The 23,192-nt window shown below is 41.4% G+C and overlaps 1 protein-coding gene across 4 annotated transcripts; it reads left to right on the top strand.

Annotated features, from left to right (window-relative positions):
• Positions 1 to 806: 806 nt before the first annotated feature.
• LOC117462423 (casein kinase I-like) lies at positions 807 to 22,954 on the top strand. 4 transcript variants are annotated; one of them, XM_034104656.1, is made up of 11 exons: positions 808 to 939; positions 4,443 to 5,484; positions 6,295 to 6,364; positions 10,542 to 10,690; positions 11,045 to 11,279; positions 12,396 to 12,481; positions 12,593 to 12,677; positions 12,829 to 12,977; positions 17,023 to 17,103; positions 21,464 to 21,565; positions 22,925 to 22,954. In XM_034104656.1, the coding sequence occupies exons 2-11, from the start codon at positions 5,221 to 5,223 to the stop codon at positions 22,937 to 22,939; spliced, it is 1,236 nt and encodes a 411-aa protein (XP_033960547.1). In that variant the 5' UTR covers positions 808 to 939; positions 4,443 to 5,220; the 3' UTR covers positions 22,940 to 22,954. The 4 variants fall into 4 exon arrangements, with proteins under 4 accessions (XP_033960546.1, XP_033960545.1, XP_033960547.1 ...); XM_034104655.2 differs by lacking the exon at positions 22,925 to 22,954 and having other exon boundaries at positions 807 to 939; positions 12,832 to 12,977; positions 21,464 to 22,915; XM_034104654.1 differs by lacking the exon at positions 22,925 to 22,954 and having other exon boundaries at positions 807 to 939; positions 21,464 to 22,915.
• Positions 22,955 to 23,192: the final 238 nt, after the last annotated feature.

Here is a 23,192-nt window from a genome sequence, read left to right as displayed (position 1 = left end):
GTTCATATCGTTTATAGTAGTTTTATTGTACTTTTAATGTCCATGGTAAACCCAGCCAATAACATTAAAGTAGCATATTATGAGTTTAAAATAAGTCAAATAAGCTATATGACATGACCTTTTTTAACATATGTAATACAATGTTGCTCATTTGGCTTCTGACAGTGCAGTCCATAAACGGAGAAATATTTGACACATTTAAAATGAAAGATGTAACAAGACCGATAAAGCTTGAATAGTAGTTTAAACACTATTCACAATATTAACAATTAATTGGGGCTGCCAGACAATCCTTTGCTCAGCTGACCAAACCTTTTTATATGATTTGTAAGAGCAATTTGATTGAACATGAGTTTATTAAGAGAATATGTAAGGTGATCACCAGATTTAGCATCCTTTATAAGATAGGATCACGCAGGACATGTTTAAGAGGGTATTTCAGTATTCAGTGGTGCAAATTCATTCAAAAAGGTGCAGTTATTCAAAGTACAGACAACCAGGAAAACTGTTAAAAATCTAGAACCAAATATTACATATGCGGGTAAATAAAATAAAATGCTGGTATACAAAGGTACATCATATGACTTTCTAGATTGGATACATATATTTAGAAACACCAGAAAAGAGTATGAAAAAAGTGCTGGTGAAAAGCAAAACATCTCTCTACAAATCAAAGTGTGCGTGACCCCCTCTCACGTAGGCTACACTCACGCACACGGATTTTCTGTTTGTATTCTTCAAAGCAGTTTACGCTCGCCTCCTCCGTTTTCTACCGCACTTATCCTCTTCTACGCAAATTGCGTTACGGTCACTAGCGAGGCTTTTCAGCTGGTTAGCCAAACATCCACAGAAAAAGAGATGAGCAGGAAAACGACACGAAGGAAATAAGAACATTTATCCCGAAGTAGACGAATAGCAACAGAAAGAACGTCGGTTTAGGTACGTTTTGTCGTTCTTTGAACTTTTTACATATTGGTTTGTTGAATTAGCTAGCTATGTTTATGAATGACTGTATGTATGGGCAGAAATTCAGCGTTAGCCAACACTGGCTAGTTAGCTAGCTGGCTAACATGTTAGCTTCTACCAGGCTACGTCTTGTTACGACCACAGAGGCTAGTAAAAGCTAACGTTAGCTGGGTAGAGAGCTGTTGATGTGGTCCGTTTTCACTGCTGCTCGTTACTATTGTAGTTGTTGTATTTTCTGACATTACTTCCCTCAATGTGCTACTGCATTCTCTCTACTTTGCTATTTCCAATTGGTTTCAATTAAGCTAACGTTGACAAGCTACACCAAGGCCAAACACTCACACACAAACTCCTGTGGCCTAAACCTAACTTCCTGCGTTGCCTGGGTCGGTGAATATGTTGACGTGCAATAACACTATAATATTATAAATTCCAAAATAATCTTCCAGTTTTCATCAGGTATCGAACCCCGGGGTATGGTTAGTATATTGAACAGTTACTGTTCCACATATGTTGGAATCTGCTGCAGTCGTTCCAGCTAACATTAGCTCCATTAGCAAACTCTGAAACAGCTCACCCCCCCAACAGCTTTCTGGGCTAAATTCAGAAATAGTGGCAGATACCACGATTTTGAACAGAACTGTGTTCTATGATATATCAGTTAGGCCTCTGAATATTCACAGGTACCTAAATCCATTAATGGAGACCAGTAAGAGGGGGTGCAGCTAAGTTGATCGTTGGAGTGTGGGTGGTGAGACAAGGCCATGTTGGTACAGCTTGATATAAACCGTATTTCCCTTCAAAATGTAAGTCAGAACGTTGAAGTGGCTGCGGGGGAAAGCTTGCAATGAAGAGATTGACTAGTAGGATCAAGCCTGTCCGTCCATTGGGGCCACCAGTACCACATGCTCTCCTTATCTAGTCATACGGTTAGGTGTTTTTGATACGCAAATGCAAACCTTCTGTAGGAATATACATTTGAAATGTTTTTATACCAAACCTAACAACGATTATTGGAGGAGACTTGCAAAGTGGAGAGAGCAGTAAATAAAGTACATTTGTTACCTTTTTAGAGTAAAAAAAAAATAGAGTAACTTGTAATGTATTGGAAAGACACCGACAGTTCCTTTATTGCACCTGGAGTGTAGCATACATTTAGTGGAATCTTAAATACACTGCAGCTGTTGCGTGTATACATCCCCATGCTAATATATGTTCCCCTAATAAGCATGTATTGATATATTTGCATTGTCAGCAGATTGCCTTTGTAAATACAGCAAGTACATTGTGTATACCGTGGCTGATACAGAGGCTCTGGGCAGATGTTGTATTGAAAGTCAACAAATGCATATATAAGAAACGGTTCGTCTGCATCACATTTGTGTTCTTTTGGAAAAAGAGTTCAGTCTGTGATTGAGGTCAGGCGTGTAGCCTGGGGCTCGCTGTGTAGAGCATACTATTGGATGTGAGGATGAATGCAGGTTAGTGGGTCTACTTCGTTATCACTACCTATATTGCTTTTTATATTTTCAATACAAAATGAAGTGCATTTGCCAGTAAGCGTTTCCGAGGATTCGTTGTAAGGCCTTTTTCGCCGTGCACCCTCAAATAATATTTGAACATATGATCCGTTGTTATGCAGGTATAAGTAGTACTGGGGTCAAAGAACATTTAAAATATGGTGAAGGTATTTCATATGTACCTAGCATAAATAGGTTGATACTAACCTATTTTGAAGATATTATCTAGTTAGGGGCGTGATTGGATTTTAGTAGAGAATTGACTAAAGAAAGTGGAACTATTTGTCATCCTAGGATTTGTTAAAAGAATAGCACACATAGGCAAAAGCAAAGGGACAAAAAGGAGCAGAGTTTTTACAGCAAGTTAATGTTTACCAAACATAACTAGCTCAAAGCGATGTTCAAGAAACGGCCGCTCTTCTAGATTCTGTTCATGCCAGCGTTGCCCTCTGAGCTGAGCCACAGACTGTGGGAGGGATGTTGCCTCTTGCTTTGCGCCAGCCTAACCTGCTCACACACGGCCTACACAGTATCACTGATTAGTGCTGTCAGTGGCTCAATCTGAGGTGTGTTGATCTGCTCCAGTGGATATCGTTACAGGTTCTTACTACAGTCACTGCAGGTACATCTGAATATGAATTGGGACTTTAGCAGATCTCACTAACTTGTTTGCTTAGTTTTGAGCAACCTCATTACCTCAATGTGTAAACCTGGGCTGAGAGTGTTCCCACAGAAAGGTTCGCAGGCAGCTGCTCTGTAGTTACAGCTGCTGTCACACATGAGAGATCCTTCTGAATCACAATGTTCACCAGAAGCCAGGTACGTTTATACATACAAGGAATTAAATCCAAAATATAATGAATATACAAATAAAAAAACGATTTGAAAAAAGAACAGAGAAAAATATTAACACCACATTTAAATATACTAAATAAAGTACAAACTTAATACAATGAATATATGACAAACTGCAGTGTGTTATATTTAGTTAATACAATGCTATTGGCATTTTTTAACATGCATTCAGCTGCTTTTATTGGCTACAATATCCTGTGGGGGTCGCCTGTAGTCAGAGGGGTTTGGTGACATCAGAACGTCAATATCTGACCAGACTGTTCTAGTTGTTTTTAATGTACCACAGTGATACATGACCGTTCTGTGGTCATTTCAAGGGCCTGTTTACATAAAGAAGTTCTATTGATTGTTGTGAACATTTCTATATGTAGTCTTTGCAGAAATGTAGCAAACACAATAAAAGAAACCCATATAAGAAGTGGGTCACTTTGCTGGTGTTGAGAGTTCACATGTCGCCCTCACAGCGGATCAGCGGTCATGTTTTCCTGTTAGTGACATCATTATGGAGGAGCAGTGGGTTATATGTTATTATTATATATCCAGGGAGCAGTGTGGGAGTCTGGTGTACTCGAGGGCCCTCGGCAGTGCCAGGGAGGCCAACACTCCGTACTTGGTCTGTTGGACTGGACTATAACCAAATTCATATACTACTAGCACCTCATAAAAACATACATCGTTATTTACTGGCTTTACGTAGCATGGCAAGAAAATGAAGTGCAGAGGGAAGCTGAGAGGAGAGGAGGAAGGAACGGGAGAAGCCAGGTTGAGTGTTATTATTACTAGCAGAGGAAATCAGAAACACCAGAGAACATGTCCTTCAGGAGGAAGATCTGGCCTGGTTTCTGTTAGAGGACACATGCTGTCACTTCTGCTATAAAGGTTTTTACACACAAGTCTAATCCTACCAATACCACTAAATAGATTTTTGTCTGGGTGTCTTTATGAAGTTTTGACATTTCAAATGCTTTTAAAATCGTTATTTTCCTCTTACGACCTATATTCTTCTGTTGTTTTTGTTGGCACCTCCAAAGCAAATTCCGTGTATGTGTAAACGTACCTGGCAATTCATTTGACTGTTTTCTTTGTCTGTATCTCTTCCAGGTGGTGCTTTAAAACTTCCCATCACTCAGCGGTCCTCACACCTAGGGCCCAAAGCTTCAGCCGGTGTTCCGTAGGACCGAGCGCTGTGACAGACTGTCAGAAGACACGTACAGAGATCCAGCTTTTACAGGAGCACAAGCTGAAGAGCAACCAACCCAGCCCTATGGCAATAAGTCACACGCCTAAAGTATCTAGCGGTAACGGAAAATCCAATGTAAATAGTTTTTGATCAACGCAGCACATTCCTGCTGTCAAAGTGTGCCCTGGGGCTGAGTGAGAGGCGGTTGTCATGGTGGACTGGTTTGTCTAAAGCCTCAAGCTAGCGGAGCTTCCAAGTTTCATATAGCATGTTAGCATATGGATAGCAACGTATGGTGACTGACCAGGCTATTACCTCTTCCCCTCCATCACCATCTCTGGCCCCTGCAAGGGGGTTTAAAACTAGTTGCTAGTGGTACCCCCTTACCCCATCATCTTGTTCTCCTCTTTCATTAAGTCATCTAAACGCCCCACCCAACAATCATCAGCTTTTGCTTTTTACACCGTCACCAGCCCGTCTCTTTCATAGTACTGAGCACTCTTTTGCTCTGCTTAACTTCATACTTTACGGATTCATCTCACATCTCCCCCAGTTCATCTTAAACATTGTTTCCCACGTTTTGTCCCAGTGTAGGAAATCCTAACATTTGACTGTCGAGCTGCTAGGCAGTCGTTTTGGTAGTTGTTGTGGTTGCATGGAATCGGCTTAACCGTGGAGAGGCCAGGCTACCACAAACTGATGGACTTTGACAAGCGAGGAGTGGGAGGAGGAGGAGGTGGAGGAGGTGGAGGTGGAGCGAAGGGGGAGGCAGAGGAGGGGAAGAGGATGCCCGGGAAGACAGGGAGTCGATCGGGGCACGGAAGCCGGGGCACCAGCTCCAACTCCGGGGTTCTGATGGTCGGACCAAATTTCCGGGTCGGGAAGAAGATCGGCTGTGGGAACTTTGGAGAGCTGCGACTTGGGAAGAACCTGTACACCAACGAATACGTGGCTATCAAACTGGTACAAATAAGTTCTCCAAATTCAGAGGTGGAAGAAGTACTGAGATCTTGCACTTGAGTAGAAATAGAAATACCATAGTGTAGTAAAACTCAGTTTTAAGTTCTGCATTCAAAATGTCACTCAAGTAAAAGCACAAAAGTATTGGCATCTAAATATACTTAATGTAACAAAAGTAAAAGTACTTATCATGCAGATCGGCCCATTTCAGAATAAGATAAGTCATTATTTATCCCGGAGGATATTGTGGTGCCAGTGTTATGAAAATACAATGAACACGGCAGCATAATACTGCATCACGTGTTTGATGTTTTCATATAATCATGGATGTTTGAATGGGGTTACCGAGCCTGCAAAGCTGGATTCTAATTCTTCTTCTTTCACTGCCGAGTGGCCTTTGACACTTGCTCCGGGTGCAACTAAAGCCTTATTTAAGTGTTGATTATATTTTGTATTATGTAGTGGAATAAAAGTACACAAATGACCTCTCAATTTTTTTAAGCATAAAATGGAAATACTCAAGTAAATAATAATAATAACTAAGTACAGTACTTGTGTAAATGTACTTAGTTACTTTGCACCACTGTCCTTATATAGCTTTGTGGGACAGCACACTTTATTAGTCTAAGTAAGAAGGAGCATTATTCATGAAGCTGTTTCACATTGTACTTAACCACCTTATACTTGCAATAATTGGGATCCTCAGTATGACAGCAGTGTCAGAAAAATGTATATTATGAGATGGGTTTTATTTGTTTACTACTACTTCTGTTGTGTGACTATTGTTATTGAGACATCATCCTCCTTTTGTAGGAGCCTATCAAGTCCCGGGCGCCACAGCTTCACCTAGAATATCGCTTCTACAAACAGCTGGGGAGTTCAGGTAAGGCTTTCACTAAGTCTTCACATTTCCATGTGACTAACATTCATAAGAATAAGGAGTTTTGTTCGTGTCATAAACACAAATATGAATTAATAAATTAGCCTTTTCAAGTTCTCCTTTGTATCATGATTTCTGAAAGAGAAGTCTCATATTCGTCAAACAACTCTGCTGATTTGACCATATGTTTGGCCCATTTGGAATACCTGATTGATTTTGCACTGATCTTATATCTTGCTACACTTTTGACCTAGGAAGGGTGTAGGCTCGATGTTTTGGACATATCTTCACATGCTCTCCTCTCCCTCTATTGTGCCAATGTCCAGAGGCCTGTACTACGAAGCTGGATATGTTTGAGTTAGCCGGTTGGCCTAATCCAAAACATACGCGCTCTCGCTAAACGGTCCTACGACGCTGGTCATCAAGTGGATCGCTCAAGCCAGCCGTGTCCTATCTAGTTAGGTGCGCGTTCACATGAGAGGGGTGGTATCTGGAGCATTCGACCAATCACAAACATGGACAAGCGCACTGACAGCGCAGCGTCATACTTCCTGAATGAAAAGTGAACTTTAATATTAGACATATGAAGAAGTTAAACTTTAAACATCCCTTAAACACTTTATTAGACCCTCCAGAAAAACGCGGGCTAAAATCCTTGATTATGCGATTAAACATGCGGGATGTTTATGTGATTTTATGCGGTGAAATTGCGGAAAGTCGCGAAATATGCTAAATATGCGGAAAGAATTTTTTTTAAACTATTGGGCTGTCTTTATTTATTCTCTCTCACACACAACGCTACTAACGTTAAACCCCTTTACTATTCAACTAAACACATTCAATGTTTATTTATTGTAAAAGCAATTGGGCTATGTTAATCACACACACACACATGTTGTTTACCTTCTGTGATGCACGAGCTGATGACGTCGCGTAATCATCATCACTTCACGTCAAGACGAGTTAACTTTTTTTCCCTCAACTTTGCGTGACAAAATGCGGGGATTATGCGCCCTTTTAAAAATCTGCGCCATTTTGCTGATTATGCGATCGCATAATCGCGTTTTTCTGGAGGGTCTACTTTATCCAGGATCAAAGCCACAGAGCTGCACCTGCAAGGTGAACACAGCTGGGAACAGAACACGTGTTTGAATGCGTACATTAACAGGTTTATGATATCACTGCCCGTCTAAAACACGATCTGACTTTAATTACATTTGTCTCGAGTGTTTCGTCAACTTAATGTGTTGCTTAAAATAACACTTCTGCATCCAGTCTGTGACGCTGTGAGTGTTGCACGGCCAGATACGGCTCAGCTGACTCAGATAAGGAAATATATGATGCATTATAATTAGGGCTGCGTTTTAATTTTTCCGTTAATAACGCGTTAACGCAAAAAAAAATAACGCCACTAATTATTTTAATGCGATTAACGCATGTGTATTTTTTTTCCTCGGCCGCCCTGTAGTTTCAGAGCGCATCGAGTTTAAAACACCGTCTACAAGCTGATGCTGACAGCCCCGCTCCTGCCGCCCGCTTGTGGCAGACCACACTTCCACGCTCACCGGCAGGCACCGACTGGCCATCGGGAGGACCGGGAGGGTGTGTGTGTGTGTGTGTGTGTGTGGCCCGAGCGAGAGAGAGAGAGACCTTACGTGCATTGTTGTTGTTAGCATCTGGTGCTAGCTAGCTGCGCTAACGGATATAAGGAGCTGTTTAAATGAAAACAGAGGAGCGACATTTCGCCACAACTGCGCCGAGCACTTGACTTGATGCAGGAAGCCAGACAGCGGGACATTGTAGGAGAAGTCAGCACACTCAGCACGGATAGTGCGCAACATGATTGCAGCGTCCAGGCAGCTCCCGTTCGAGCATATGCCTTGAGTTGCACATAGCTCCAACGAACACACACACACACACACACACACACACACACAGGTTCCAGGTTGAATTGAGGCGAATATTTGTAATGTTCAGGTTGTTGTGTTTAATATTCATGAGAATATTTGTCATTGTTCAAATGATAATAAACATCAGCATAAAGCATATGTGTCCACTCATATGTTGATAAGAGTATTAAAAACTTGAAAAATATTCCTCTAAGGTACATTTAGAACAGATAAAACATGTGCGATTCATTCTCGATTAATCGCGATTAAATATTTTAATCGACTGACAGCCCTAATTATAATGTGATATGATGTCAGGGTGTCCGCGGGGTCTTAAAAAGTATTAAAAGTTGATAAATCAATTTAGAGAAAATTAAGGCTATTAAAAAGTATTAAACGACATTTTCCAAGGTATTACATTTTGTAGCTTGTTTTCAATAAGTATGTAAATTGTCCAAAGAGGTCGTATTCTACAGTGTGCCTGAATGTAGTCATGGCGTAGGTGTGTAGTGTGATTCTGTGAAGTTTATTTATGGCATCCCGTTGGGTTTGACGTCATCTGAACAGGACATCGCACGCTCACTGCTTGATAGCGCGAAGCTCCGTTTACGCCGGTTGCTAAGCAGCATCGTTATGGGGAAATGCAAGTCTGCGTCCAAATGGTTGGAAGATAAGGAGGAAGGACGATCAATACTGTGTATAGTCAATGTGAGGTAAAGTGTGTCGCCAATTTAACCGGTTAAAACTCGAAGTGGCGATGAGGTCTTAAAATGTATTACATTTGACTTCAGGATTGCAGATACCCTGGATGTGAATGATAATGGGACACATCGACGTCTGCACTCACAGTGCCACGGACTGTACTTAATGTACTCTGATCCGGTTACTGATGTTGTGGCCGATATTTAAGTAAGCTTTCTTAACGCTAATGTTATAATAGTCAGATTGCTCTGAAGATGGAGGTGATATTCTATTCATGTTCACGTTCACACAGTCGGTGATTTTTGCCGGCCGTCTTTCCTGCAACGGCAGCTTTTCTGTATTTCCTTTCTCCTGTAATATGACTTGATCGCTTTAAACTCCGCACACTGAGCTCTGATTGGTCAGCAGGCGGTGCTTTCACTGAGTTGAGCTCTTAGCCTGCAACCTAACCTGGTCCCGACCAGGTTAGCGGCACAGCATAAGTTACCATGGAGATCTAGCCTGCTAAAAAGAGAACCAGCTTCGGAGGACCGGAAAGCCGGAGTTCTCCCTGAAGTTAGCCGCTAAGCAAAAACCCTGCTTCGTAGTACAGGCCTCAGATCAACTAGTATGAGTTGTTAGTGAAGCAACAATCCACAACAACAACAACAACAACAGACAAGACCCCTTGATGAATTGGAACACGGGAACAGACCAGAAGGATTGCCACTGGATATTAAACCCACCGTCTCTGCAGTGCAAACTGAACCACTTGTGCGCTTCATAAAGAGTATACAGATTTCACTTCCCTGCGTTATATGTGACAAATATCATTTCCTTTTGTGTTTACCCAAAAATATTGTAATAACTAGATGGTATTAAAACAACAACATCGCTGGTGGTGCAATAAGATCACAAGCACAAGATTCAATCTTGATGGTTTCTGCGACATCGGAAATCACTACTTTACTTTGTCCCACAGCGTTAGAGCGGCAAAGGTACATTGCAGATAAAAGGCGAATGTAGAACATGTAGACTGAGAGAGAATTACGATTTTAAATAAGTCATGTTTAAAAACAGAAACGGCCAAAACACACAGAATTAAGTTAAGACAACATCCACAAGCCGAGCCTGCAACTTAGCTTTTATTCACAGTAGGTCACTGGATAACCACTTCTTCACTGTAGCCTAGGTCACAGCACGCAGCTAAAGTAATGAAGACATATCTCTGTTAAAAGATATTCATATCATTAACTTGCTGTTGAATGAAGTATTGTATTGTGAGCGGGGTCCGGGGGGAGTATGGCTGCAAAGCTGACACTTAAAGGAATTGACGGAAGGGCACCACCAGGAGTCAACTCGTGGCTTTTAGGTGGATATTTCACGAGTTCATGGTTTACTGTCATTCTAGAGACGGGGTTGCACAAGCTGTAGCCCCAGTTTCTACACAAGGAAAAGATAAACAATTGATGGTCTAGTGGAGTCCTACAGCCTGAGGAGACAGCAGATGCTTCAGTATGGCCTGCCAGACGGAAGCTAACTCCACCTGGTTGATTTCTCAATGTGTCCAACGCCTGTTCTGACTGTGCTTTCTCTGTGTGTTCATCCAGAGGGTGTGCCCCAGGTGTTTTACTTTGGACCGTGTGGTAAATACAACGCTATGGTTCTGGAGCTCCTGGGACCCAGCCTAGAAGATCTGTTTGACCTCTGCGACCGGACCTTCTCTCTGAAAACTGTCCTCATGATCGCTATACAGCTGGTAAAACCCATTGATTTTGATCTAAACACAGAATCCCTTTACTCGTCCCAGAGGGGAAATGTACATTGTTGCAGCAAATGTATGGATAAAGATGTAAACAACACAATTAGATATAAGTCATGCTCATGATGTTTTTAATAAAATGATTACAATTTACAGAAATATACATTCAGGTAGATAAGTAAGTAAAAGCAGTATATATAAAATAAATGTAACAATGTAGCCTGAAGTGTGGTGGCAGGTCGATGACAGCAGTGAGGTTCTCCAGTAACTGCTCAACAGTGGTGGCACAGTCTTTGTTCTTTTAGTTTATTCTTGGATTACTTATCTCAGCCTCTGTTCTTTTTCCTTTAGATCACCCGCATGGAGTTCGTCCACACCAGAAGCTTGATCTATCGGGACGTAAAGCCTGAGAACTTCCTGGTGGGCCGACCGGGCTCCAAACGGCAACACACCATCCACATCATAGACTTCGGCCTGGCCAAGGAATACATAGACCCAGAGACGAAGAAGCACATCCCATACAGAGAGCACAAGAGTCTGACTGGAACGGCTCGATACATGAGCATCAATACACATCTGGGGAAAGGTACGCATTACATTACATTGCATTCGACCAAGCATGCGATCATTAGCAGCACGCTAATGGTACCTATGTAGACATAGATGTCTAGGCATGTGTGTGTAAGCAAAATACGTTTAATTTGCGTTTCGATAATTATTAATAAGTTCAATAATTAGGCGAGGATTCTGCAGAACACAACAAAATCACACAATTGTGTTAGAAGTGTCTTCTACCTGAGAACATCTGTGGAGCAATTTTCATATAAGGAGTATAACGTGTACATAAGATTTGAAATTGTACTATTAATAAAAAATAAGATAATTAGCGTTTAAGAAATGCAAACAATGGAAGGAGTCAGCACTTTGTAGGCCTGTGACCACATGGCGCCTTGGTCTCGGCAGAAAGACACTGGCAGGGAGCTCGGGAGATCAGCTCTGTTTGTGATGTGAACACTGGCCCTCATTCTCAGAGATTCTCTTACACATATTAATGCTCTCAAAAATCACATTCTGCTTATCCTGTAGACCTCACTTTTATAATACCAAATAATTGTATTATTTTATACTTGCAAAGTTCTAGCTAATTGAGCAACAGCAGTGCTCACTTGTCCATCAAGTGAACTTGTTCCATTGTTGGCTCAGCTCAATGCAAGTAACTCTACAGGAAAGTGCCTTTTTAGCACGTTGCCTCCCCGGGAAAGGGCCTTTTCTCCGCGGCCAGTTGCCCCCGAGCTAAGGACGCAAAGTGGTTGAAGATGAAAAAAGGGGCAAATGGACACGGTTAAATGTGGTGAAACAATTGGGACTGAATGAATGATGTTGTTTTGTTGAGTGTAGTGAGTTCTGATATTTAGGTTTTTATAATATCACATAGTCGTGGAAAACGTGCTCCCCGAGGTCACATATTTCAAATCGTTTTTGTCAGTCAGTCAACTGAAAAAGATATAGAAATAAGTATATTTGCGTAATTGCTAGTGTGAAATATTAGTGGGTCATCACAATTGTAAGCTATTTATTCTTGTAATAATGATTTTGTCACTGTTTTCATTCTGATTGAGTTTGAAGGCGTACTCAATCTGGGACAAACAACCCCATCTGTCGTGATCAGGAGTAATTAAAGCCTTTGGTTTTCCTGTTTCAGAGCAAAGCCGGCGGGATGATTTGGAAGCTCTAGGTCACATGTTCATGTACTTCCTGCGAGGCAGCCTACCCTGGCAGGGCCTCAAGGTGAGTGTTTATCAGTCCTGTCACATTTGTTGTCCCCTCTGCATCACCTCTCCTAAGCTGCCTTCCATCACAAACAGTGAATACATTCCTTCATGTCTCCGTCTTCACAAGGCTGACACTCTGAAAGAACGTTATCAGAAGATAGGAGACACAAAGAGAGACACACCCATAGAGGTCCTCTGTGAAAACTTCCCAGGTGTGTATATACACAGCTCTACAAATTAAATACAAAATATTGTTTTGCAGCTGTTGCAAATATGGTCAAGTTAGCATATGTTGATCAAATCTTGTGTCTCTGTGTTTGAATGTGTGTGTGTGTGGGTTTGGTACCTGTGTGATTGTAACAGAAGAGATGGCCACCTACCTGCGGTACGTGCGTCGACTGGACTTCTTCGAGAAGCCAGATTACGACTACCTGAGGAAACTCTTCACAGACCTCTTCGACAGGAACGGATACATCTTTGACTACCAGTACGACTGGACTGGGAAGCCTCTGGTTAGTTTCTGCTCACTGTCAGCTGATACCCCATTGTATCATTATTCATTATACTAATTTAAGCGGCCAATATCACGAAGAACTCAAACTGAAAATCAACTCAAAAGTAAAACAGCCGCTGACGCACCAGATAGCAAAACTCAGGCAGGGAAAGATCCAAGTCCAGGCCAGAATTCTGTTTGTACATTTATTTCCATTAACCAATGCGAACAAAATACAATGAACAGGTTTCCAATGTATTCATTTCATTTAATTTCAAACCTTTATTTATACATATAAATCCCATTGAGATCATTGATCTCTTTTCCAAGGGAGACCTGCTCAAGTAGTTCCACATGAAACATAAAAGCATAAATAGAACAACAAAAGGACATCATACAGCATCATTTACATAATTATCCACATAAACAGGTACCAACAGCTTCCGATTGACTAGCATCCAACCGAGCTTTAAAACATTTAGTGGCACCAGATTGTTCAGTTTCCCTTTAATTTGCAGACTATTCCAAGACAGAGGAGCTGCGCATCTAAAAGCTGTATAATGTATAATAGCCCTGTGGCATGCTTTTTCATCACCTGTTTCCAATATGTACATAATCACCAGGAGACCAAAGCTGCCTTCAGAATAGAGCTTAAAACAACTACTTCAATTCACTTAAATTAGACTAATATAAAATGGTACATTTACAATAAACAAAAATGACAATAAATGTTTAACTATTTTAATAGGGCTATATCCGAATATTTGTTCGTTGGAGTACTATTCGGGTTTCAATTTCGTTATTTTTTTTTTTTCTCCGTTAATCTCCGTCACGTTGTTTCCATAGCAACAACAACTTCCTGTCAACGCAACGGAGCTAACTCTCCTTCAAAATAAAAGCATGACCATACAAAATAGGAAGCCACTTAAAGGGGACCTATCATGCAAAATGCACTTTTGTACGTCTTTTATACATGAATATGTGTCCCCGGTGTTCCAGGGAACTCACCAAGTGTCGGAAAATACAACCCTCTCTATTTTCCTCCATACCCAAATCTCTAAAAAAGGGGCTGCAACGGATCTGATACAGACTGATTCAGATTTGAACACCGTCCTGACGTCAGGACGGTGGCGCTACGGCTTTGGTTCAATTCTCCACCTATCAGGGGAATGAGAGGTTGGGCCACGGCCGGCCATTGCTACTCGAAAGCGCTGGAGACGCTGTAGTACATATGCCAGGCCTGTAAGTGGTAAAGCAGCGAGGAAGACTTCCCTTGCATGGTTGCCATGGTTGCCCTTCTGTTTATTCTCCGCTGTGGCTCTTTTTCTCCCTCCCCGAGGCAAGCGTTTGCGCCTCCTGCTTTAAAACAAATGAATAATGACTCTATATAATCATGTAAGGGATAATGTGGAGCGACGCGGTCATTATGGGGAAAAGAACACCGACAGGCTGATCAGGAGCCCGACGCGAAGCGGAGGGATCTAGATCGGCATGAAGGCACATTATGCAATGTGCACATTATCCCGCTTATTACATGGCCACATTCTCAACAAAGTAACGACATGACTCCCAATATTAATTGAAATGCTTTTATGGATTTAGAAAATGATTTTATTGATTTAAAAAATAGTTGTATTGATTTAAATTGACATGTGCATCCGCTAAGAAAAATAGTCCGTTGTTACCGTTTGAACTAACGTAGCAACGGCAGGAACTGCTTCAATAGCGTTTTTGAGGAGCTTTTTGATTACAGATTTGAAAACATCGTTGCTTGCTTTAAAAGTAGCACAATTCATTATGTTAAACCTTGGAAAGTATCGAGATATCCCTGCCCTAATGCCAAAGGAACTGCCAACTCCCCTCTCCTGCAGGGGGGCGTGGTCAGTTGCAGCTCACAGAATCAGCCCCCTGCAAAAACAGGGCTGGAAAGAGCAAATAGAGCAAAATGATGCATGGCTAAAATGCTGTTTGGTATTTTGAAAAAAAAAACAATATTTATATACTTTATATAGGTATGGCCCTACAATATATGTTTCAAATATAGCATGATAGGTCCACTTTAAGACATATACAACTGCAACGAAAGTAACACACACAATGCAATATCCTTTTCAATTTCAAAGAACACAAATTGGGTTATATACATTAACACATAACTATAAAACAACAATACTGCAGAATAGGGCTGCAACAAACGACTAATTTGATAATCGATTAATCTATCGATTAATGAATCGATTATTCGGATCGTTAAGGTTTTAACTGTACTACTACTTATATCGATACTGCTTATCGATCCGGTCCTTTTAACGATAGTATTAACGGTTCTTTTGACAAGAAATAAGGTAAACTAACTAAACAAATTGTGAACAAAACTAACATTGCTTTTTATTTTTAATTAAATGCATAATATTTCACATCAAAAGAAACAACAATGTTTTAACAAATCATATTAAATAATGTGATGACAGAACTGTAAACAGAATAGCTGAAACTTTAACAAAATAAATAACTCAGTTACCTCTAATCATTAACCCATGTTTTTATAACTGAGTTACTGCTAGAAAGACAGTGGAACCCGGTGCATTCCTCCGTCTGGATGTGGAGCACTTTTGATAAATGTTTAGACAAATTGCTCGTGTTAGCGCCCTTACATGCTAAACTCTTATTGCACTTTTGGTAACGAGCATTGTCCACATCGAGACGGGTAAAGTTTAACCACACCTCGGAGCGCGTTCTCTCCGCCATCTCCTCCGTGTGTGTGTGTTGCTGCATGTAGCAGCTGCGTGTGTGTGTGTAAACTGCCCCGCCCCCTCGCAAGCAGGCAGGGGAGAGATCTCGTCTGAATTGGGAAGATCAAAAATACATTATAGACGCATTTTGTAGTCATATTGCATATTAGAAACGGAGTTGGCGACACTAAGACTGCGATATAATGTTTATGTAGCAATAATACATATGACATATGTTTTAAATGTCTCCTGTACCGATAAAAAAGAGCGATAACGTCGGAGCTTAACGGGGTGTAGAACACATGTGATGACGTCACCAACGAATCGGCGACTGAATTAGTTGCCAACTAATTTGGTAATCGATTTTAATCGATTAAGTCGATTAGTTGTTGCACCCCTACTGCAGAATAACAAAATGAATGCCGTGAATAAACCGAAATACACGTGTTGAAGCGGTTCACTGCTGATTACTACGTGCCCCCCCCCCCCCAACATATAGCTTCAACACTGATCAACTACTGCATAAAGAAGAACTGAGAAAGTAGTCATGCTAGTAATGACACGACCTTACTTCCAGTCAAAGCTACTAAAAGCTCACTTGTATCTGCGGTCCCTGGGCAGGTACACGGATAACAATCAACAAACACTAAAAACGTAATGCCAATCACACTAACAATTCAAACAGGTCAAAGTACAGATGTATACAATATAAATACTAGTACATTTGTCAATATAACTATACATGTACTCTTCATTCAAATGTACATCTCAAGTTACTGTAAAATGTTTAATGGTTGGTTTTAAGATCAGCTGGAAGCATATGCAAATGTTCCATTGCATGTATACAATTATTTTTAATCTGAATAGACTGACTTGACGGAGGTCAGCAGAAACAATGTTTACATTTCTGTATTTCAAATAATGTGATATGAGCTTAGTGGTGATGTTTAAATGTGAGTGTTAATTAGTTTTGAATGGCAGAATAGTTGATTTAACAGTATTATCCATGAGATCCAGGGTTCCCAGCCTTAGTGAACCTGAGGGGTCAACAGACACGTTCACCTTTCTTTAGATATTCCTCAGATGTTCACAAAATGATTGTTTTTGAGTTTGTCTTTATCAATGAATTTGTCATGAATTACTGAGTAGGATGAAACAATGTAAAAAGCAAAAGTCCCTCCTTGGTCGAAGTGGCCACCTCGGAGCAAAGAAGGTTGGAAATAACTGCACAAAATCAGTAATAGAATATAAAGTCCAAAAAATGAAATGTCATGTCACTGAATGTGTATGTTTTTTCTTGATCTGATGTTAACCCCCACCTCCTGTGTTTAGCCCACTCCTATTGGTCCAGTGGCCAGTGAGACTCCACTTCAAACGAGTAGCCGAGAGAAAGCACCGCAGACCAAAAACCAGGTACACACTCTGAACACACACGCAACTCAGTGAGGTTGCTAACTGAGTGACACAGAGGATCTGAGGGGCAGCCTAGTGCATGTTGCTGTTCTTTTAATTGGCACGCACTGAAAATAGCACGTGAGTACAGAAGTATGAAAATACTTCTCTTGATACATGGTGCAATGGAATCGAGATAATGCCACCCCACAACTCCTTTATAACGATAGCAGACACACATTAAGAATGTCATAATGATATAGCCTAAGTGTAGTGGGACCTCTGAGTTCTTCTTTGACTTTTCAGCCGCAGATAGCAAGAGCAAATCCATGCGTTTGTCTCTGGACTGGCTTCCCATCTCTGAACCAGCCGCACTGCTGGCAGCTTTCTGCCGTCCTGCCTAAACATGAGTAAAGATAAATTGCCATTATTAAACATTGGTTGGACATTCTTCTTGTTTGGTCCAATGAAAAGTGGACAGTAGATGTGTGTGGATAGTGTTTAACAGAAGGGCTTGAACACACTGAGGTCAAGTGATGGTAGAGATTCTTGCTTTCTTCTTCAGCCACCAGCTGTAGTCAGACTGGATCAGCAGCATAGAACATATGTTGTGCCTGATGTTACGTTCAGGATAGCTTCTTATTGCTTTGGTGATTTAGTAGGGATGTAACGATATACCGAATATCGCAGTATCGCGGTAAATAAACGTCCCAATACCGTCGTGAGACTGACAAAATCTACCTCGATTTTTATTTATTTTTTAAACACTTTATTTGGTTTTAAACCTTTATTTAACCAGGTGGTCCCATTGAGATCATCGATCTCTTTTTCAAGAGAGACCTGTGCAACATGGCAGCAAGTAGGTTACAACATGAACATAAAACAACAGAACACAAAAGGACATGGTATTTACAGGGCTACATGTACACACCTAGAGACATTGACAAGTACCAACAGTATATTTATGTCTCTGTCAATAAGCCTCACCTTCTTGGCAAACACTGTGTTGTTTTTGAAGTGGTGGAGAGACGATGCACAGTTTGACCCACTGCTGTCACCCATGGCCAAAGCATATCTCTCCGTCCCGCTGAGGTGGCGTTAGACTTTTTCGCTGTCCGTCATTTTGACAGACGGGATCGTAAAATATCCGTCATAATCCCTTATTACTAGTGCTGTCAAAATTATCGCGTTAACGGCGGTAATTAATTTTTTTAATTAATTGCGTTAAAATATTTAATGCATTTTACGCATGTGCAGAATGGCCCGCCCCATACGTGCCACCAGTGGCAGCGCCAGGGTATGGCTGGGGTAGGCTACACCCATACCAAGAAAAATGATGTTAAAGTAAACAAAATAAAGTCCGCCAACTGGATAAAAGGAGTAAATTGCACAGACAGCAGTTAGTAAGATTGATTTCAGTCGCCACGGTTTTGAAAACTTTTGTCACGTAGTGATCGACTTCTCAATAGAAAATCTTTGATAATGTCTTCTGGCCAATCAGAATCAAGATAACGGCGTCGTGTTGTTGCAGGAAGTCCCGACGGAGAATACTTTTGCTGTAGTACAGGGGTGCACATAACTGGTACGCAGGTTATGTGCGTAATCTGAAATGCGTACCGTCACTTGTGTCACAAAGCGCATTTGCGTACCGACGTACTTGTGAAGCTTTTCCAGAAGGCGGTTAGATCACCGGACGACAGAGTCGGTCTCCGTGTGCACAGACAGGGCTGCTGTTAACGTCGGTCTGTACAACGGAACTGTGCCAAAACTACGCCAACCGGCTGCGGAGGGAGACTCCCCCCATCACTGGAGAACTGCGCTAAAACAGCTGATCACAACGTGCACACTCTGTGGTCACGAAGTACTCCACTAGCCGCCGCCCCCCCCTTTGTCGACTTTCCTGAAGTACTCCCCCGTTGATAGAAATCAACACGTAATGAATTAAGACCCCACGGTTTGATGATTGATAGGTGTGTGGGTTGTCTTTCATTTTGACACGCAGAACATTTTTATAATAAACATAGATACTGGGTGTTAAATGGATATATCCGCCTTCTTTCATTTATCTTTCCATTCCCAACAATATACATAAAGAAATGGCATATTTTGGACATAGTTCGATTAATCATGATTAATTAATTTTTAAGCTGTGATTAATCTGATTAAAAATTGTAATCGTTTGACAGCCCTACTTATTACCCGTCGGGTCTGAACAGAGAGAGAGAGCACGCTCGTGAACTCTCAACGGGGGGGGGGGGGGCGGTGTTATGCCGTGTGCATGCACCTCGCGGGAGCGCACACAGCGTAAAGCAAAACCTCCCAGACATGTGTTGATCTGTACACAAAGTACGGTTTGGAGACTATATCATTTCCTTTTGGAGGGCAGCATAACACGGCATAACACCAGAGCCTCGCTGCGGGGACACGCTGGCGCTGTTCCCAGTTTGTTCTAATCCGTCAAAATGACAGACTGCTTTCAGATTTTTCTGTCATTGTTAAATAAAATATTCGGTTAACGCGACCACTGCTGTCCCAGCAACATCAGTACCAAGCGAGAGTTTCTTCCAGAGCAGGGGATATTGTAAACGCCCAAACATCCCAGCTTATAAATACTGGAAATGTGGACATTCTCATATTCCTAAAACCCTGTCTGATGATGCTGAGTGAGTGACTCGTGAGTTTGAGTTGAGTTACTTGAAAAACTAAAGTGAAACTTGATTTATTTTATTGCGGGGTCTGATTATTAAATGTCCTTGTTTATTTGTGAGATGCAGTGGCACAAAGAAAAGGCCTACTTTGTTTGGTAGTACTATAGGTACAAAAACACTGGTTTTCTTGTTCCAGTCTGTTCCTGTCACGTTGTTTTTGACACTTTAAAATACTGCTATCCTACTAACATGCTGTACAAAACAGATGTATTATGTAATAAGAAACATTTTCTGAGTAAAAAAAATTTTATTGAAAAAAAATATTTTTAATTTTTTGTTTTCTTCTTTATTATTCAATATCGCCATAAATACCGTACCGTGGACTTGTTATCGCGATATTATCGTACCGTGAGTTTTTGGTATCGTTACATCCCTATGATTTAGTGTTGTTTAGGGAGGTACATTCGTCTCAAATATTTTCTTGAGTTTCCAATTCTGTTTTTTTGCATTTGTGGAAGGTGTTTTACTTTTGAAGAATGCAGACAGGTTGTTGCTCTGTTCCACTAAAGAGAACAACTCGTGGGACCCTCTTTGTGTTGAAAGAAATCCAGTTTCTGCATATGTTATGACAAACAGTATGAAATGTTAGTTCTTGTAGTATTTCATCAAAGAATAATGCAGAATCGCGACAAAACTAGTCCATATAAATATTCATACTTTTGACCCAAATACACTTTGGCCAGTAAAATCTAAAAAGAACATGTAGTGTATATTATATATATGTCCGGCCCCTAGGGACGCAGCAGCAGGGCTTGTTGGAACATAAACAGGTTCTTAAATGACTTCACCACAACACTGACTGCCATGGAAGTAGAGAGGGGGAATGGGGAGAAGCCCGACCCGTGTCAGTTGACTGGAACGACGCTCTCAGCTTGGGAGCAGACTGTCAGTGAACTCTCCTAAAGACTCCTGTGTTCAGCTCACAGCAGAACGGAACTATACGAGTTCATACTCAAACTACAGTCTGTTGTGCTCCGAGAAGGTGCAAAGCTCAAATGATGAGCAAATGCACTAAATGGTGGGTCTTATGGGTAAGAATGCAGGCAGATGTAGAAGTTAATTGTGGTCTGTCTGATGACGAGTGAATAATGTATTTCTCCTATCAGGTGAGGTGTATTGAAGAATGACATAAATTACAAATGTTTTATGTTTCTAAACATCTACAATAGATAAGATATAATACAACACTTAGCATTCCAATGTGTCTGTTTTCAAATAACCTGTGTGGCTGACGACACCAATCCATTTGAAGCAGAACAAATGGTGTCTCCTTATCGTTATCTTTGCATGCCTCCTTCTTTTGCATTCACACACACGGTCAACGTTTCACAAGGCACCTGTAGTCCCACTGCAGGCCTTTGGGGCAGGTGAGGCGAGGCAGCAAGGAAATAGCCCTTCTGCGTGGGGCTCTATAGCCTCCTGTGTACTCTCACTGTACTGCACCCCCTCCACCAAATACTGACTATGAACTCACCATTTCTTTTCTCTTTCCTCACACCGCCCACTCCTCTTTTCCGTCTGCTCGGCTTCCCACTTCTCCCTCGCCTTCCTTCCATCATGACTGTTCCTCTTTTCCACGGCGAGCCTCCTCTTCCATTTTATTTGTACTCTTCACCTTTTCCCTCCCTCTCCTGTGTGGTTTCTCCTGCGATTGGGCTTCCTGTCTCCTCTAGTCTCCAGAGGGGAAAGGCAGTGAGTCGCAGCCCACTCCAGTGACCAATCGAGAGCTGCTGGGCTCCCATCTCACTGCTGATAGGCTGGGCGGGTCCGTCCAGGTACTGAGAGGAAGGGTTAGCTCTGCTGGCTTCTTGTCTGTCTGCCTACCTGTATCTGTCCGCCTGCATGACCTTCTGAGACAGAGCAGGGCTCACCCCGACATGGGACTATTGTTGTAGAATCAAGAACCCTTCATGTGTCCATGTAAGGTTTGCACATCATGGAATCATTAGGGCCACATGAGAACCTTTCTTTTGGGGACGTGACCAAAAGAAAAAAAAAAAGTTGAGTTCTGATTTTGATCTCAGATTTATGAGAACAATTCTCAGAATCTGAGATTCAAAAATAAATCCTGGAAAGAAATGATGAATGTTCATAATATTCTGACTTTGTTTTTCAGAAATCTTAGATTTAAAGTCAACACTGAAATAATTGTTTTAACTTTTGGTCACGTCCCAAAAACTGTTTCTCACGTGTCCCTAATCCTCTCATAGCAAAGCATCAATTAGGGAATGTCACAATTATTTCCAACCTATCAGTCCTGTTTCCACATTAGATACTGGAGACCTTCTGCAAGAGGACCGCAGGTCTGGCTTCTATGCTGCCAGATCTATCTCAATGCTTACTGACTTGATGTTCTGCTTGAATAGCGGTGGTGCCGTGAGGACGTTTTTGTGTAGAAAAACCAAGACGTTAACATCCCTAGGGCTCCCTAAAAAAAAGTGATGGAAGTGTAACATATGATCTTTGGCCAACACTGATGATACTTACACATTTTGTTCAGCAGGGTTGGTCTCCCCAATTTCTTAAGCGTAAATATAATCTAAATAGAATTTAAAAGCTAACAGTAGGCTCTGTACAAAGTACATCACCTTCACACTGCTGCCCTTCACCAGCGCTAAGCTAAAGGTGGCTAATGTTCTGCTGGTCGACGTTTAGTAGCCTCACTTCTTTAGGACACATTGAAGCTTCAGACATTCATCAGTGAGGCACTCCCTACTGTATTTTCCTGTCATCTTACTAAAGACGTGCAGACGGGTGAACTGGAAGTGCTTAAATGCTAACTATGACTCTTTCCTGCACCACTCAATGCACTGAGGCAATGTAGTTTTCTTATGTTAGCTGAAATGATCAAGGTAGAAGCACACAGCTGTTGTCTTGGAGGAATGTGTACTTTCCAGAAGCAGCGTCAGGTTTGTAAACGAAGCCTTTGTTTGTGTTCAGCAGACTAGGCAAGAAAAGGTGTACGTGTTGTTTGATTGATCGAGCAGGGTAGCTCCGGCCTGAGGATGGAGAGCAGCTGGAGCCACGTCAAATCTGCCACCTTCTGCAACATTCCCACAAACAAAGCAATCTCATTCTGTGGCAATGTGGAAACGTGTTTATTTTTCTAAAAGGTTTTATTTATATTTAACCAGGTAAAGACTCATTGAGATTCCAATCTCTTGTCCAAGAGTGACCTGGCCAAGAAGGGCAGCATGAACAAAGTGACAACGGATCAAACACAGACAATGCAGCTGAAAACACAAATCAGATGGCACGTTATCCAGTCAATATGCGAAGTAAAAGAAACTATTACAAATCATTAAAAAGTGGCAACATTTCAAAATGTATTTCTACTGTACAGTGTTGTGTCAAATGAATGCATGAAGAAGAAGAGTGGGGGGGAATGTAATGAATCAGTAG

Source organism: Pseudochaenichthys georgianus, chromosome 17 (assembly GCF_902827115.2).
Source record: "Pseudochaenichthys georgianus chromosome 17, fPseGeo1.2, whole genome shotgun sequence".
Taxonomy (NCBI): domain Eukaryota; kingdom Metazoa; phylum Chordata; class Actinopteri; order Perciformes; family Channichthyidae; genus Pseudochaenichthys; species Pseudochaenichthys georgianus.
Note: the sequence above shows the minus strand (reverse complement) of the source record. Positions and strands in the feature narration are given on the sequence as shown.